Genomic DNA, 15,034 nt, shown 5'->3' on the forward strand with positions numbered 1-15,034 from the left:
TCTCGTTCTTCTGATACATATGATGTTAGCAAGTCATAACTATTAGTCTCAAAGTCTTTTGCAGTAGGACAGCCTTCCATTAGTAACACATCAGTGATTTGTATAGAATAAAATTGTTATTTCAGATACAAATATGAAAAGCTGCGCTAATTATCATACACACAGGAAAGGCTGAGGGACAATGAAATGGGTATTCCTAACAATTTATGTACTCTAATTTCAATGGTTAAATTGTTTGTATTTTTATTTAAACGAGAGCTTAAAATATGAAAACTATACTTTGGTCTTAAAAAGAGAAGAGATCAAAGACAATTGTGAAGACAGTCTTGGCCATTATCTTCCTGACTCCTGTTCCTTTGGTTGTTTACCACTACAATGTGAGCATAAAAAGGCCCAATTAGGCTGGTCTGAGAACTGCAGGTCTTCCTTTGACCCAAGAGTAAGGCACACACTTCTGCTTACTCTTGTCCTGCTGACTTCAGTCAGAAAACCTACGAAACTTTGCAGACAGCCCTCCAGTCTCCTTGAGGGCATCTGGGCAACTGAGTCATTGTGGGCTGTTTCAGGCTTTAGTCACTATGAGCCTCAACCTGGGCGAGACAGCATATTTCACCAGATGGTAAACATGACCGCATCTTTTGGGACAGTGATCCCAGCAATAATGGCCCTGTCATAGGTCAAATACTTATCCTATGTCACCGGGTTATTACTCAGGGGTTCCAATCTACGCAGCTGTACTTCTCAGTGGGTAGACTGAGAACACGCCTAGTCGTAACTTCCAAAGATTACAAATCAATATTTTGAAAATTAAGCATGGAGTCCTCTGATGCAGGATTATCTTCCCACATCACTTGACATACTTCCTCAGAGCTCAGCCACATCAGAGCTTCTCAGGCAAAGCCTTCTGGGAGTCCCAGAAGAAGAGGCAGTGACTTCATTGCAACATAGTGCATACCACACCCACCTCAATTTTAATTTTTATTTTCCGTAGCTGTTCAGTGCTTTCTGGAGGCCAAAGGGCCATCCGATTATTTATGTTCCCTTCACATGTAGCATGATACTTGGTTGATGCGCAGCAGGGTGTGGGAATGCCGGTTGAATGGGAGGATGGGTGAGTGTATACATAGATGATATGGTAACAGATTTAAAGATAAGTATCAAGAGAGAGAGTTGGCAAAAATAAAATTCTACATATGGTTTTGCCATAGAAATAGCTCGTATTTTTCTCTTAAATATTTTACTCTTTCACTCCAATTCTGAATAGTTACATTAAATGCAAGCTGATTTTCTCAAAAGTAGCTACATTGTTCAGTGTAATGAATTGGATAGAACACTTTGAAATTTGTTCTGATGTTAGGACCACTCACTTGTGTGTCATAGCCATGGTGAGCACTGAGCTCTGCAGACACATTTTCCACTCTGGTTTCACACAAGCTATGGTATTTGCTATACTATAAACCCATGGTCTAGCTTTCTGAATATTTATCAACTGGGAAGGAAGCATTAATTACATAGTCACAAGTGATTGAAATCTTGTTTTTTGATTAATCTTTTTCTCAGACCAAACACTTTTCTTGCTCTTTCTTTCTTTCTTTCTTTCTTTCTTTCTTTCTTGAAGAAGAAGCATTTGACTAATCTCCAACACTCTTCAAACAGTCATACAAAAGGCAATTATTTCAAATGTTTTTATTTAAAGTATTTTGCTAATCTCCTCTCTATATATTAGAACCCTACAATCTGAGGTTCTCATCAGCTTACTACAGATCATCCCAATGGACCCTCACAGGAACTCTGAAGTCTACTCCTCCTGCATACCTCCTCAATATCATCAAGTTCTCATCTTTCTTAACAACAGGCCTTAAATGGCCTTGCTACCTTCTTAAAATACAGATGGGGCTGTCAATCACAGTTCTTTTATTTCAAATTCAGATCCCTAGGATAACCCTTTCATCAATATGTCTTGCATTTCTTTCTGTCTTCTACACTGATATTTTCCGAGAACCTCTTATGGAGCAACTGAGTAACAGTTTGGTGGGTGGTACCAAGGAGATGTTAGTCATCCCTGCTAACAGCCGTATCCTAGGGCAGGAATTCACGAAGGTTAAAGTTGATGTCTGATGTTTCTTTGCAGCTAGCTTACTGATTATCTGCAAATCTCTTCAGACTGTCTTTCTATTTCCACTTCTATACTATCAGTCAGCTATCTGTCACTATTACAAAATATCTGAGACAATCACGTTGTAAGAAAGAAGAGCTATTTTGGCCCCCAGCTTTGGAGGTTTCTATCGATGAATGATTGTGCCCCATATATCCAGACTCTGCTGAGGCAAAACAGCATGGAAGGAGAGCACAGCCCAGCAAATACTATCCCATCGTGTACCAAAGGGGAGAAACACAGATGTGCTGGAGACACACAATCTCCTTAAAGGGCAGACCAACATGTCTTCATGACCTCCTACTAAACCCAACATATTGCCTTGGTTTCTCTAGTCTAGCACCCAGAAACTTGAAAGCATCAGAAAGATATACGATGTGAAAGTAGTTTCAGCGTCCACATGTTATGTGTTATCTTTTCCCGTTCTCCCTCCCTCTTCTTCTCCTCTCTGTCTTCCTTTTCTGTCTTCATATGTCATACGGAAGCTTAGCACATGACTTTTGGATGCTTGTTTTCATCTTGAGAGAAATTCCATCTCACATTATGGTTCTTTAGACAGAAAAACAAGTGTCTGAATTTTGCTAATCTTAACAGAGAAAGACCACAATCAGAAACCTGTTTTCAAATTACTACAGACACTTTTTGGAAGTTCTTAATCTAGATAAATAGCAGGGAAACTGAAATTAGAGAAATATTTTCTCCTCAAATATCGCTCTAGTAACATAGAGTGAAAGCCTCATTTCCACTGAGATTATCCCCAATGCCCCAGCGAAAACAAGGTCTACCACAATCCCACGAAATAATTTTAGAAGCAATAAATTATGGTTCATTCCATGTACACAAATATTTTGATATCATGAACTAGCTTGCTTGTTCAAACCGCCAGACTGGAATGGAGAGCTCCAGAGAGCACACAAAGAGAACACTTTTTTTCAGTCAATGTAAGGATTTCTGGTGAGAACTGGGTGGGGGCTAAATCAGCTGCTTCCTGGGATATTGATTGGGTCTCTACTCAGACTGGGAGGAAAGCATACTTGAAGACTGAGAATTTCATCCCTCAAGTTATTCTAAACGCTATGAGGAATAACTTCCCAGGATAAATATTTCCAAACTCTGCAGAGGGTAACAGGTGGCATGCTGGCATCACCTAAACATGAGCGAGATGCTGAAGCAGAAGATTTCTTCGTTTCATGGGCTCAAGCCCTCTAGTGAAAAGTCAGGTAAGATGCACACTGACTGTTGGTGGAGCAGAGGTGTGTAGTGAGGGGAGAGCGGTACAGGGCTGTCACAGCAGGTTCTCTGCCAGGAAATTCTTTTCACTGAACTGTCCCCAATGTTGAGTGTGCTGCAAATTGAAACATTTTTCATTTAGTAGCTAATGTTAGAGATGAATTTTAATGCAAGGGATCATTCATGCATCACAAAGAAACCTGCATAATATATATTCAACTCGAGACCTTTCAGAACATTTTTATAAAAAAAAACTTTAATATTTTCAAAGCAGATTCATAAAAGATTGTTTGCATGGAAACAAAATTCTCTCTATCTTATTATATATGTATAACCTTCAGAAAGACAAAATAACAGAACTCTATTTGGTGCTAAAAGAACTGTATCTTCTCTGCAGATATAATTCACTAATTTTGTGTATTCCAAGAATGCATTGTGAGGGCTGGATGTGTGAAGAGGAAGAGTGCTTGCTTAGCATATTGTCTTGGTGTATTGATGTGAAGAGACAACATGACCACAGTAACACTTATAATGGAAAGACCTTAACTGGGGCTTACAATTTCAGAGGTTTAGTCCATTAACACCACAGCAGGGAGCACATGGCACACAGACAGATACAGTGCTGGAGAAGTAGCTGAGAGTTCTACATCTGGATCCCCAGGTAGCAGGAAGAGAGAGACTTCGGGCCTGGCTTGGGCTTTTGAAAACCTCAAAGCCTACCCCCACAGTGACACACTTCCTCCAATAAGGTCATGCCTTCTAATCCTTCTCAAGCAGTCCCAACTCCTTGATGACTAAGCACTCAAATCTAGAAGTCTGTGGGTTCTAGTCCCATTCCAAGTACCACAAAACAGCAGCAAAACATCCTGCTAGTAGAAAACGACCTAATTGAATAGGAGATATGACAGGCATCCTGAATAGACATCAGTGCCAGTAAATTTAATTCTTATGCCAATTCATCCTAACCAACATCAGTATGGTAAGTGGAACTAAATTCATTTTCCAAATTAGGTGTTCCTCTGTGTGGGTGTTGAAAACTACATTGTGGATTTGGCCTTGATTCTGACAAAACAATCACCTTCTTTTCCATATTCAAATGTTTTATTAGATTGTAGTAACCGTAGTCCTGCAAGGAATATAAGCCTCTTTATGCTAAAGACCTGAGTGTGCTCCTGACAAAAAAATAATAATTAGGTCTAGAGATGATGTGTGTCACACATGCACAAATGTGCATGCCCATGCAAACACACACACATACATACACTTACACACATACATCCTGACATACACAGACAGACACACATCCCCATAGAGACACATACACACACAAGCACACATATGCACTCAAATACAAATCTGCTTCCCTCCTCTCTCTCTCTCTCTCTCTCTCTCTCTCTCTCTCTCTCTCTCTCTCTCTCACACACACACACACACACACACACACACACACAGACACTCGTAGTACTGAGAAGCGAGCAGAGATGCTCTAGCATTCTACCATGGAACAACAATCCTAACCTGAGAAGGTTCATACTTATTGCTGTATTTAACAACAACAACAACAAAGTGGCAGAATAGAGAAAGAAGTCATGAGACAGAGTTCAAATGGAGGGGATTTTATTAGGGTAGAGGGAACATAAAAAGTGAGAGGAGTGGGGGGAGACTGACTATTGGGGACAGCAGAGGAGAGAAGAAAGAGGCAGAGTGGAGGGGGAGAGCCAGTGAGACAGGCAGAGAACCAGAGAGAGGGAGAAAGATAGGAGGAGGGCAGGGCCCCTTTAAAAGGGATGCTAATGAATGGGCACAGCAGGTGCCTGGTGGCCAGGGCTGAGGACACAACCTGCCAGAACCCCAAGGTCACACTTGCTACAGTCGAAAATTAAAGGAGGTTTTCTATTTTGGGCAAATCTCAGTGCTACCCACAGAGAAGCACACCCTATATTGACTTTATGTTGATGTTCTAAAGCTGACTTCACAGGGAGCTCTCTTTTTGGAGGAAAATCTGGCTACCTGGCCTCCTACACTGCCCACATCTGAGTAAATGTTTGTGAAAAACTCAAGGCCTGGCTTATCCAAGCATGTACCATGACCAACACTCATTTTCAATAAATCTTAAGCAAGCCATAACCGCCATATACCCTTCCTTTAGCCCGCTGCACAGACTCCCCTTTGAAGTGAAGTAATGAAATGCAGCATTTCAATGAGGCTTTTCCTACGGCATTGCTCTCACCTAGTTTTGATCTGATACTGAATGCTGCCTTTAGTTCCATGTCTATAGAAGAGTGGAAGACTTTTCTTCATTTTCAACACTTATTTTTCAATACACACAGGCGATGACCTTTTCGGGGGCATTATTCTGCTGCGATACACATCTACAGAGTGGAATGTGAAATTCAGGATCAGTGGTACTTCTAGCTCCTCAAATATGAGCGCCCGTTTGCCGGGTGTGCAGCAACACTCCTGGGAGTTGTTGTCCAGCTGTTGTTGAATGCTCTGGAGTCTTCCCACACGATACAGTTTTTTTTTCATTTTTAAATTTTTAAAAATTAACAATATCAGGTTTATATACAATATACTATGATCTTATTACCCCCAATACCCTCTACCATGCCCCTATTCCTATATAGCAACCCTTATCTTTTTGTAACTAATCCCTATATATTCTTATGTCCCTCATTCATAGTCTCTGTCTCTATCTTTGCCTCTGTCTCTGTCTGTGTGTGTGTTTGTGTGTATGTGCCTGCCTGTCTTCCTCCTTCTTTCTTTCATTCCCTCCTTTTCTCCCTCCCTCCTCCTTCCTTTCTTCCCTCCTAGACACTGGACCCAAGGCTATGGCTGCCAGACACAGTGGTCTTCTCTACTGCCAACCCTGGCTGCCCAGTCTTACGGAAACCTATCTTCTCTGGCTGACATTCAGGGCCCTTCCACAGAACATCCATTTCAAAATACAGTTGTAAATTTGCAGTGCAAATTTCTGTTTAGGGGAAGAGAAATGGACACAACTGGTCAGTCATCTTGAAATCTTTCCAGGTTATCTGCTGTTCTGGTACTAATTGTCAGTAACACTTGTAGTTGCTCTGACTCACTGTTATGTTAGACTGTGGTAACTGGAAAACAAACCTCTGTGTGTTAATGACCTAAAAGTGCTCCCAACAAAAACTAATCATTAGGTCTAGAGCTTGTATGTTCTTATCCACACATGCACACATGCATGCATGCACAAACACAGGCTCACGGGCACACATACTCATACACAGAGCACATGCACCCAAATACAACTCCCACATGCATTCTCTCTCTCTCTCTCTCTCTCTCTCTCTCTCTCTCTCTCTCTCTCTCTGTGTGTGTGTGTGTGTGTGTGCGTGTGTGTGTGTGTGTGTGTGTGTATGTGCTCAGGACTAAGCATAGATGCTCAAGTATTCCACCATGGAACAACAACACTAACCTACAAAGTTGCACACTTACTGTAACTAAAAATTGAAGGTGGATTCGATTTTGGGCAAATTTCAGTGTCTGCCTACAGAGAAGGGCACTTCTATATTGACTATTATGCTCATACCCTAAAAATCTGAGCTCACAGAGAGCTCTGTCTGCACACAGAGAGCAGTGGTGTCACACAACTTTAATCCCAGGATTTGGGAGACAGAGGCAGATAGATCTCTATGAGTTCAAGGCCATCCTGGACTATACAATATCAATGCGAAAACGAATCCCGGTGGTGGTGGTGACTTACACCTTTAATTCCAGTACTAGGGAGTCACACAGCTTTAATCCCAGCACTAGAGGGAATATAAAATGGTAGGAGAGAGGTTTAGTCTGCTTAGTCAGTTTAGTTGGCTTAGCCTGTGATCACCCAGCCTTGGTAGAGGTAAGAATTCTTTACTAGCTTGGCTGCTTTGCTCTTCTGGTTTTCGGGTTGAACCCCAATTTCTTTCTCTGGCTTTTTATTATTTGTGCTGCAATGGAAATGAATGTTTTGATATTAGAGATATAATTACATCACACACAAACAGAAGGAGAAGCTGAGCTGGAAAGGCTGGCACAGTGTACCATTTCAAGTGTACTCAAACTAAAGGCCTTCCTTAGCCAGCAATGACCCTTGCTTCCTTTGATAGCAGTTTCTGGTTAGACAATCCCGATGGAGGATTAGTTATCAGTCAAATAATGAATTTCCATTTCTTCAGTTTAGCGTGTCTCTATACCAGCCAACATAGCACTTAAATAACCTAAGCAGGTGACTTCATCCTGAACCCCGTCAAGACAATACAAAGTAAGGGCATGTCACCCAGAAAGCTTCCAACATCCCCAGAACCTCACAGTCTACAAACCATAAGGCTCCGCCTGGGAAAGTGAAGGGAAGTGGCCCCTGGGCAACACAATCGCCTGGAAGATGGGCGAGGGAGCAGAAGGAAATGCTGGAAGATCAGAAGAATAACCAGGGGAAAGGGGGAGATCTGAGTGAAAGACAAATAGTAGTGGAGACAGACAGAAGTGTGGGGCATGACAGACACATATTTTCTCCTCTTGGAATGTTGATTTTGAACATTTCAAAACATAAAATCAAAACATTTCATTAGCCAACAGCACAGTCCTTTGATGTGAGCTTTATTCAGGTCCCCACCCATCATTTTAAGCCCTCTAAGGAATGTTTTTTGTTTTGTTTTGCAGATTTTTTTTTTTGAAACTAGAAAAGTACATTCTACAGAGGTCAAAGGATAACAAAGCTATAAATTATGCCACGAAGTTAACTATACTCCAAAGAGTTGCCCGGAAGGGCAATTGAACTCTAAAAGGACCTTTATTCTGTGGCCAAAAGTACAGGTGGGAAAACAGTAACTGGGAATTTGAAGGCTGCATGGCAGTCCTGACCGCCCTTAGCACCCAGAAGACACACTGTTATTTTTGGAGCACCTCTTCCGCTCTGAGTCCAGAGAGACAGGTTTGCTTTCAGGGACCCAAATCACAGTGCATCCCTTTGACGTGGGGAATGGGCATGAACCAGGAGCTTGTTGGTTATAGTAGGTGCGGCCAGTCATAGTCCAGTTCCTGCTGCTGCAAATCTCTACTACTCAGCTCACACCCTTCCACACTAAAATCTCTCCCAGAACAATTACAACAAAAGGTACTTTCCCCTTGGCTTTACTGGCGTCTGAAAAGATCAGGGTTCGAGAGAAGAAAGTCACCTAGAGAGAGGTAGACAGGAGCAGAAGAGGGTAGCAGGCACCCATCCCGTTAGTTCAACAGTTAGATAAAGCCACCACAGAAACCTCTAGTGACATGATCCAAACTGGCTGTCTTCACTAGAGAGCTTCTGTGGCTGCTTGAAAAATAAGACCCAGTAACACTCTTGAAAGATCTCATTATCTCTCCAGTCAGGCCACTGACTATCTGAGGAAATACATTTTAGTACTAAACAGATCCAGCAGCGTGTAAGATTATTCCTAGACACTAGGCAGTAAGGGCCCTCTCTAGGCCTATCTTGGTGTGTTTTTTTTTGTTGTTGTTGTTTTTTGTTTTTTTTTCTGCTGGTTCCAGCCTATAGAAGGCAGAGAGAAGCAGTACCTCTCTCCAAGGCTGTAGAATGGCCCAGTCTCCATGGATCTTCTCTAGTGAAAATTCTAGCACTGTTGAAAGTAGACAAGTATCTATTTTGTCTTGAAGCAAGAGGCAACTTAGATTTTTAACTAGAAAACACTGGGGTTCTGAGGATTCTTATCACACCCAAGTGCATGGGTACCCCAGTTCCCAGTGCACCGAAGAGAAAAGCATTAGGAAGGAAAAGTATGTTCTCTGGTTTGGGAGCAATTGAAAAAAAAACTGGAGATGAACAAGACTGAAGAATTGCAATCCAGTAAGTTTGAAGCTAGGGAAATGAAACCTGAAAATCCTCCAAGAACACTGAGCACCCGAAGCCCCTCTCCAAATGCATGTAGAATTGTCTTCCTACAGACCAGAGCATGACCCTTTAGCAAGAACAGCCTTGTCTTCAGACAGCATGGAGAGAGATGTTCATATTCAGCTCAGGATTCAAGATTCTTCACAGCTAGATCCCAGTGAGCACTACAGATTCTCTCCTCTCCACTCCAACCAAACCCCTTGTTCATACAGAGCCTGCATTTTCCAGCAAGCTGAGCCTTCACTTCTCTGTCATGCAGCCATCAGTTTATTTTAAGAAACTTTGATGGGGTAGGCCTCCCTCATATATACAGTATTGGGGCTTGTTCTCGTAGAACCTGGTCTCTTTCAGTTTACTTTTTCCTCACACCTTGGCACCATCCAAATGCTGCTTTGCCTTTCCCCTTTGTCCACACAGCTGCAGAGATTTGCTTTGGGAACATATGTGATCAGAATGCATGTACCTTCTCTACATTCTTTGCTAATCTATAACTGATATGATGAGATGGTGTTAAGGCACAGGGCCTTGGGTGGTGATGAGGTTATGGATGTCATTGTTATCACCACAAAAATTAAAATAAAACCCTCATTTCTGGTGCCATATGGAGAGAGAGCAAGAAGACACTATCTGTGGCCAGGTTGTCATCACCTCAGAGATATCTTGACATCTCAATCTTGGACTTGCATTCAGAACTGAAGAATAAAATTCTATAGTTTCTATGCCATCTGTCTATGGTATCATATTACAGATATGTAATATCTATTGTCTCTAACTATGCAGAGACAATAGCCATCTCCTGCATGCCTCAGCCCAGGGTGCCTCCTAAAGCAAGACCAGGAGAGGCTGGTGATGCTTCTAGTCATTCTGGCTGCTCCTGTGAAGACAAGCTAGACACGGAGTTTCCATGACATCTAGGGCCCAGAAAGATGGCCACATCTGTCTTCTAGCAGGTTCCCACAACTCCCTCCAGAAGCTCTGCTTGGCTTGCCTAGTGTATCTGTTGTGTGCCTCCACATAGAAACTGAAGCAATGAGCTACTAACAACACCCCAATCTTGGGCTCAGGTAGGGAGGGAGACTGAACCAAGATACATGGTGTGGCTTTTGCTTTCTCCAGTATCAAATATGGAATTGTTTAAACTAAATATAAACTATTAATAGTATGGCCTTCTTTCCCTCAGTCCTTTTAAGGAGACCCCAAATGTTCCAAAACATTTTGCTTGTGAAGTCCTTATGATGCACTTAAGTGACTCCATGGCTAGTATCAACCACATAAACAACACTGTCTTTATTCAAGCTGTACGGCCGCCAACCAAGGGAAGTTTTTATTATTTGCATAAAGTGACATCTTCTTAAAATTTTTACATTACACAACTCCCAAAGGTTTATTAAGCTGGTATAAGATATCTATGGTATTCTCACGTACAGAAATCAGGGTGATACAGAGAAAATGGATGTTTGAGATTTGAAGTCTGCGTGGCAAGTTTAGTCTACCCATCCTATGTACAAGTGATATTTATTTAGTTGTTAGCTCAAATACCCAATTATGGTATGATTTATAAAATGGATGGCAAAACAGTATAAACTCAACCCATTAAAGTAACAAGTGTTCTGCCTATGCACTGGGTGGGTAGCATTTTGTTTTGTCTGCTTACTAGTCATCGCCCTGACTATGGACTATGTGAGGGGACAGTCATCTCCTGCACATGAGTGTCATCATATTGCCCAACACAGTGCTTGGTAAATATTTGTTGAATGTGGGAATAAATAAATGAGTAAATAATAAGGCCACATTAATTGTACTATAAACAGAAGGAAGATAAGCAAATGTCTAAAGGGAACATTTTACTTTTAGAGAAAGACAATAAATTTTTGATAATCTTAAATACTAAAAAAAAATCTAGATTTAATTTAGCATACTTATCATTTTCATAATCCACTAAGTTCTCTTCAATACCAGTCCCCATGATCTGGTTCCAGTTTTCCTTCCTGAAAATGCCAAGGCTTAAATATGAGACACAGATTTGGACAGCCCAACAGACTAAAGGAAAATGAGACCAGAGGAGTGAGTGGGCATTTCAAAGAACAGGAAGCAAAGGTGGCAAATAGTAAATATGGAAATGTCTCAATTTCCTCAGAATTACAATTCATCAGAAAATGAAATTCATGTTAATGAAGGGTGCAATTTCATGTGCGTTGTATTATCAAAAATTGACAGAAAAAGAAAGAAAAATTCAGTAAGAATACTATAACACAGAGATCTTTGTATATCAGGAGATATTTAAAATGCTCACTTTTGACGGTAATATAATTCTACTTGTCAAGGTGGGAATATCGTATGTTAGGTCTGCATTCTGGCCATTCTTAGATATCACTGCAAAGGTTCCTTTACTCATGCAGAAAAATGCCAGATAGGCCAACTATTCATTGCAGTAGAGGGAGCAGGGATAGGTTGGCTAGGATATGCGGTGTCATTCAGGGGGACAACACTTACAGGAACAAGACAATGCAATCAGAGAGGAACATCAAAACCACTAGAAAGGTGAGGCCTTAAAGCTGAGCTCCGTGCTAGATAAAATCATATCGCACACCGCTTGTGACAGGTAAGATGATAGTTATCTTCTGATCATTAACTGAAAGCATGCATTTCCTAGGCAACATACACACATATCACACCCTCATGCATATGCCCATCAGTCATATGTACTGCAGTCCCTTCTACTGATGTAAATTTGGGTTTTTCCACTCACTGATGTAAACCCCAGACTCTCCATGGGCTTCACAAGATTTGGAATTCTTATTCACAGCAAAAATATCTAAATAGGAACCAAGAAGCATCAGTTCTCACTGTGTTTGGGTACAGAAAATGCATCGGTTCCTAAGCAGCTGCTCGTGCATCTTACCTGTGTGATGCCCTATGGAATAAGGGATTGCGTGAGAACACTGGCCTGACTCGGAGTGGTGCTTCTGTGTGGGTGAAATATCCTTGCTGACTGGATCTCCAATGCTGCTGAGAACCATGGTGCATTCCTGCCTTGCATTTTTATCCTGAATGTCAAATTTTGCTCTCCAAACTGTGTGCCTTCCTCCTGATGAGACTTAGCCTTCTGAGTTCTCCCATGTGCAGTTAGATATCAGTGTGTCATTTAAATAATGTGCACCCTTAGATACAACTTTTGATTGTGCACATGCACGTGTGTGTGTGTGTGTGTGTATATGTGTGTGTGTGTGTGTGTGTGTGCGCGCGTGCGCGTGTGTGGTACATGCATGTGTAAGTGACTTGTTGGTATACATGTCTGTGGAGGCCCAAAGCTAATACAAATTCCCTTCTTTGTCAGTTGCTTTTCTTCCTGAATATTTTGAGACAGGATATCTTTGGTTGGACACGGAACTCACAGATTCAGATATGAAGGCTGGCCAGAGACTTGCAGAGTTCTCTGTCCACCCCCGCTTGAGATTGTACACCAGCTACGTGGGTGTTAGAGATCTGAAATCAGGCCCTCATGCTTGCGTGGCAAGTTTACCTACTGATTCGCCTTCCTGACTCTCTTTAAATACTTTCTTTATCTCACTGACTGGACTTTCAGGAAGTTCAAATATAAGGTTAATGCTAATGGCAATGCAGAGCGCCTGGCATAACTACAATCCTTTACATGGCTCTTAGTCTCTGTTTTCTATTATAAACAGTTGTGCTTAGATATGGTTTACAAATTATGTAGCAATAGATAGATAGAAACACAGAAAGTAATCACTGAGTATGTCCATGGGTGGGTATGCAGATTCTTTTAAAGGAAGACCTAAGTCGGAATAAAATTTGAACGTGTTTGTCAACTTAGGTCAGTCAAAAACAAAGCCAAGATTCCCTTTAAAAGCATATAACTGAAGCAATGGAGAACGCAGGACTCGATCCTGCCGCCACTCCCCGTGTGCCACTCACTTGCATATATCCTCTTCTGGGTCTTCCAGCCCAAAGCGCTCATCGAACGTCAGCTGAATCCGCATGTTCTCATCAGCCGCAACTAACCTCCACACCAGCACCGTATTTCTCGGGTACGTGTGAGGAAACTTGGGGCTGTGGATGCTCCCGTTAGCCGACACCGTGACCACTCTCTCATGCTGTGGGTCTTGCACTCCTAAAGCAAGGACACAGGTACAGGCGTATTAGAACGGATGCTTCCAAAATCCCAGGCTTCAAAGCATTGGGTCACCTTTATTGGCTCATTTCACTTCAGGCACTGAAGTCAAGCACGCCTTCTGCAATACACGTCAAGGGTCACTCTTTACAGCCTGGATCATTGTTTTCAGGGATGTATTCCACAATGGTAGAAAAATAGAAAGTCAGTCCCTTTTAATCTAATTACTAGAATGTAACTTACTAACTTTTGGGCTCTAAGTAAGTTTGCTGTAATTCTTTACTTTTCCATCAATATTTTTTTCTGAAACAGGATTCCACATAGACCATACTATCCCCACACTCACTCTGGAGCTAGGTTTGAATTCCTGATTAGGCTGTGTCTATTTTCCAAGTGTTGGAATCCTAGGCTTGAGTCATCAAGGCAACACTATAATTGTATTCTAAAAAATACGGATAATTGTTAGTTTTCTAAATAATGACTTCGTGGACTGTCTAGAGTGAATGCATTGTATTGTTTGCTTTAATTATATTTATGAGAAAATATAAAATACTTGAAAGAAAAGAAACGTGAGACTTTAGAAGTGAAATAGAACACTGTAGGCGTCCCACGTCTGATGGAACTGTCAATAGCAGGCTACACCACAAGCATGCAAACCTCTCTGTCTGTTCTAACTGTAAGTTCCTGAGAAGCTGAGCCAACAAAACCCAAACGATGCTTATAAGAGCTTATCATTCAGGTTTCTACCAAGCTGTCTCCAGCAGAAGCTTTGAGTTTTAGGAGTTGGAATTAATAACTGACTCAAGTTTTACACGACTTTCCAAAGGAGTGTTTCACAACCTGTGGGATGAGACCCCTTTGGGAGTCACACATCAGAGATCCTGAATTTCCGACATTTACATTATGATTCATGAGAGTAGCAAAATTGCAGTTATGAAGTAGAACAGTAAATAATTTTATGGCTGAGAGTCTCCACAACAGGAGGAACTGTATTAAAGGTCGTAGCATTTGGAAGGTTGAGAGCCACTACTCTAGAGTAAAATGAGAGCAAAGTGACGGCCTCAGTTTTTGTCACAAGGGAACTTTGTGACCAAATAAAGATGACAAAATATAGCAAACCTTTCAGCACTTCTCAATGCCTTCGTTGGTTACCATGGATTTGATCTTAGCCATTCTGACAGGCAAGATGGAGTCTCAGAGTTGTTTTGATTTGCATTTCTCTGATAGCTAAGGAAAACAAATATTTATTTGAGTGTTTCTCTTCCATTTGAGATTCTTCTATATGGGATTCTGTTTAAGTTAGTACCCCATTTTTTAATTGGATTATTTGTTTTTTGATATCTAGCTTATTGAGTTCTATATATTTTGGAGATCAGTTCTCTGTGGGATGTGGGGTTTGTGAAGATCTTTTCTCATTATGGAGACTGCTGCTTTGTCCTATTGACAGTGTTCTTTGCCTTACAGAAGCTTTTCAGTTTCATGAGATCCCATTTATTGACTGTCAATTTTGGTTTCTGTGCTATTGGTATTCTGTTTAGAAAGTTCTCTCCTGTGTCAATGTGTTCAAAGCTCTTTCCCTACTTCTTTTCTATCAGGTTCAGATTAACTGGATTTATGATGA

General features: G+C 41.3%; 1 protein-coding gene across 1 annotated transcript in view; it reads right to left on the reverse strand.

Annotated features, from left to right (window-relative positions):
- The window catches only part of Pdgfc (platelet derived growth factor C), a 144,187-nt gene that overhangs the window by 47,618 nt on the left and 81,535 nt on the right, over positions 1 to 15,034 (reverse strand). Inside the window, exon 2 of the mRNA XM_041659217.1 lies at positions 13,218 to 13,413. Coding sequence (XP_041515151.1) covers positions 13,218 to 13,413 — 196 coding nt within the window. The remainder of the gene's footprint in view (positions 1 to 13,217; positions 13,414 to 15,034) is intronic.

The sequence above is a fragment of the Microtus oregoni genome, unplaced genomic scaffold, assembly GCF_018167655.1.
Source record: "Microtus oregoni isolate MIOR12 unplaced genomic scaffold, Mior012 000010F_ref0000083, whole genome shotgun sequence".
In the NCBI taxonomy this organism is placed as follows: Eukaryota; Metazoa; Chordata; class Mammalia; order Rodentia; family Cricetidae; genus Microtus; species Microtus oregoni.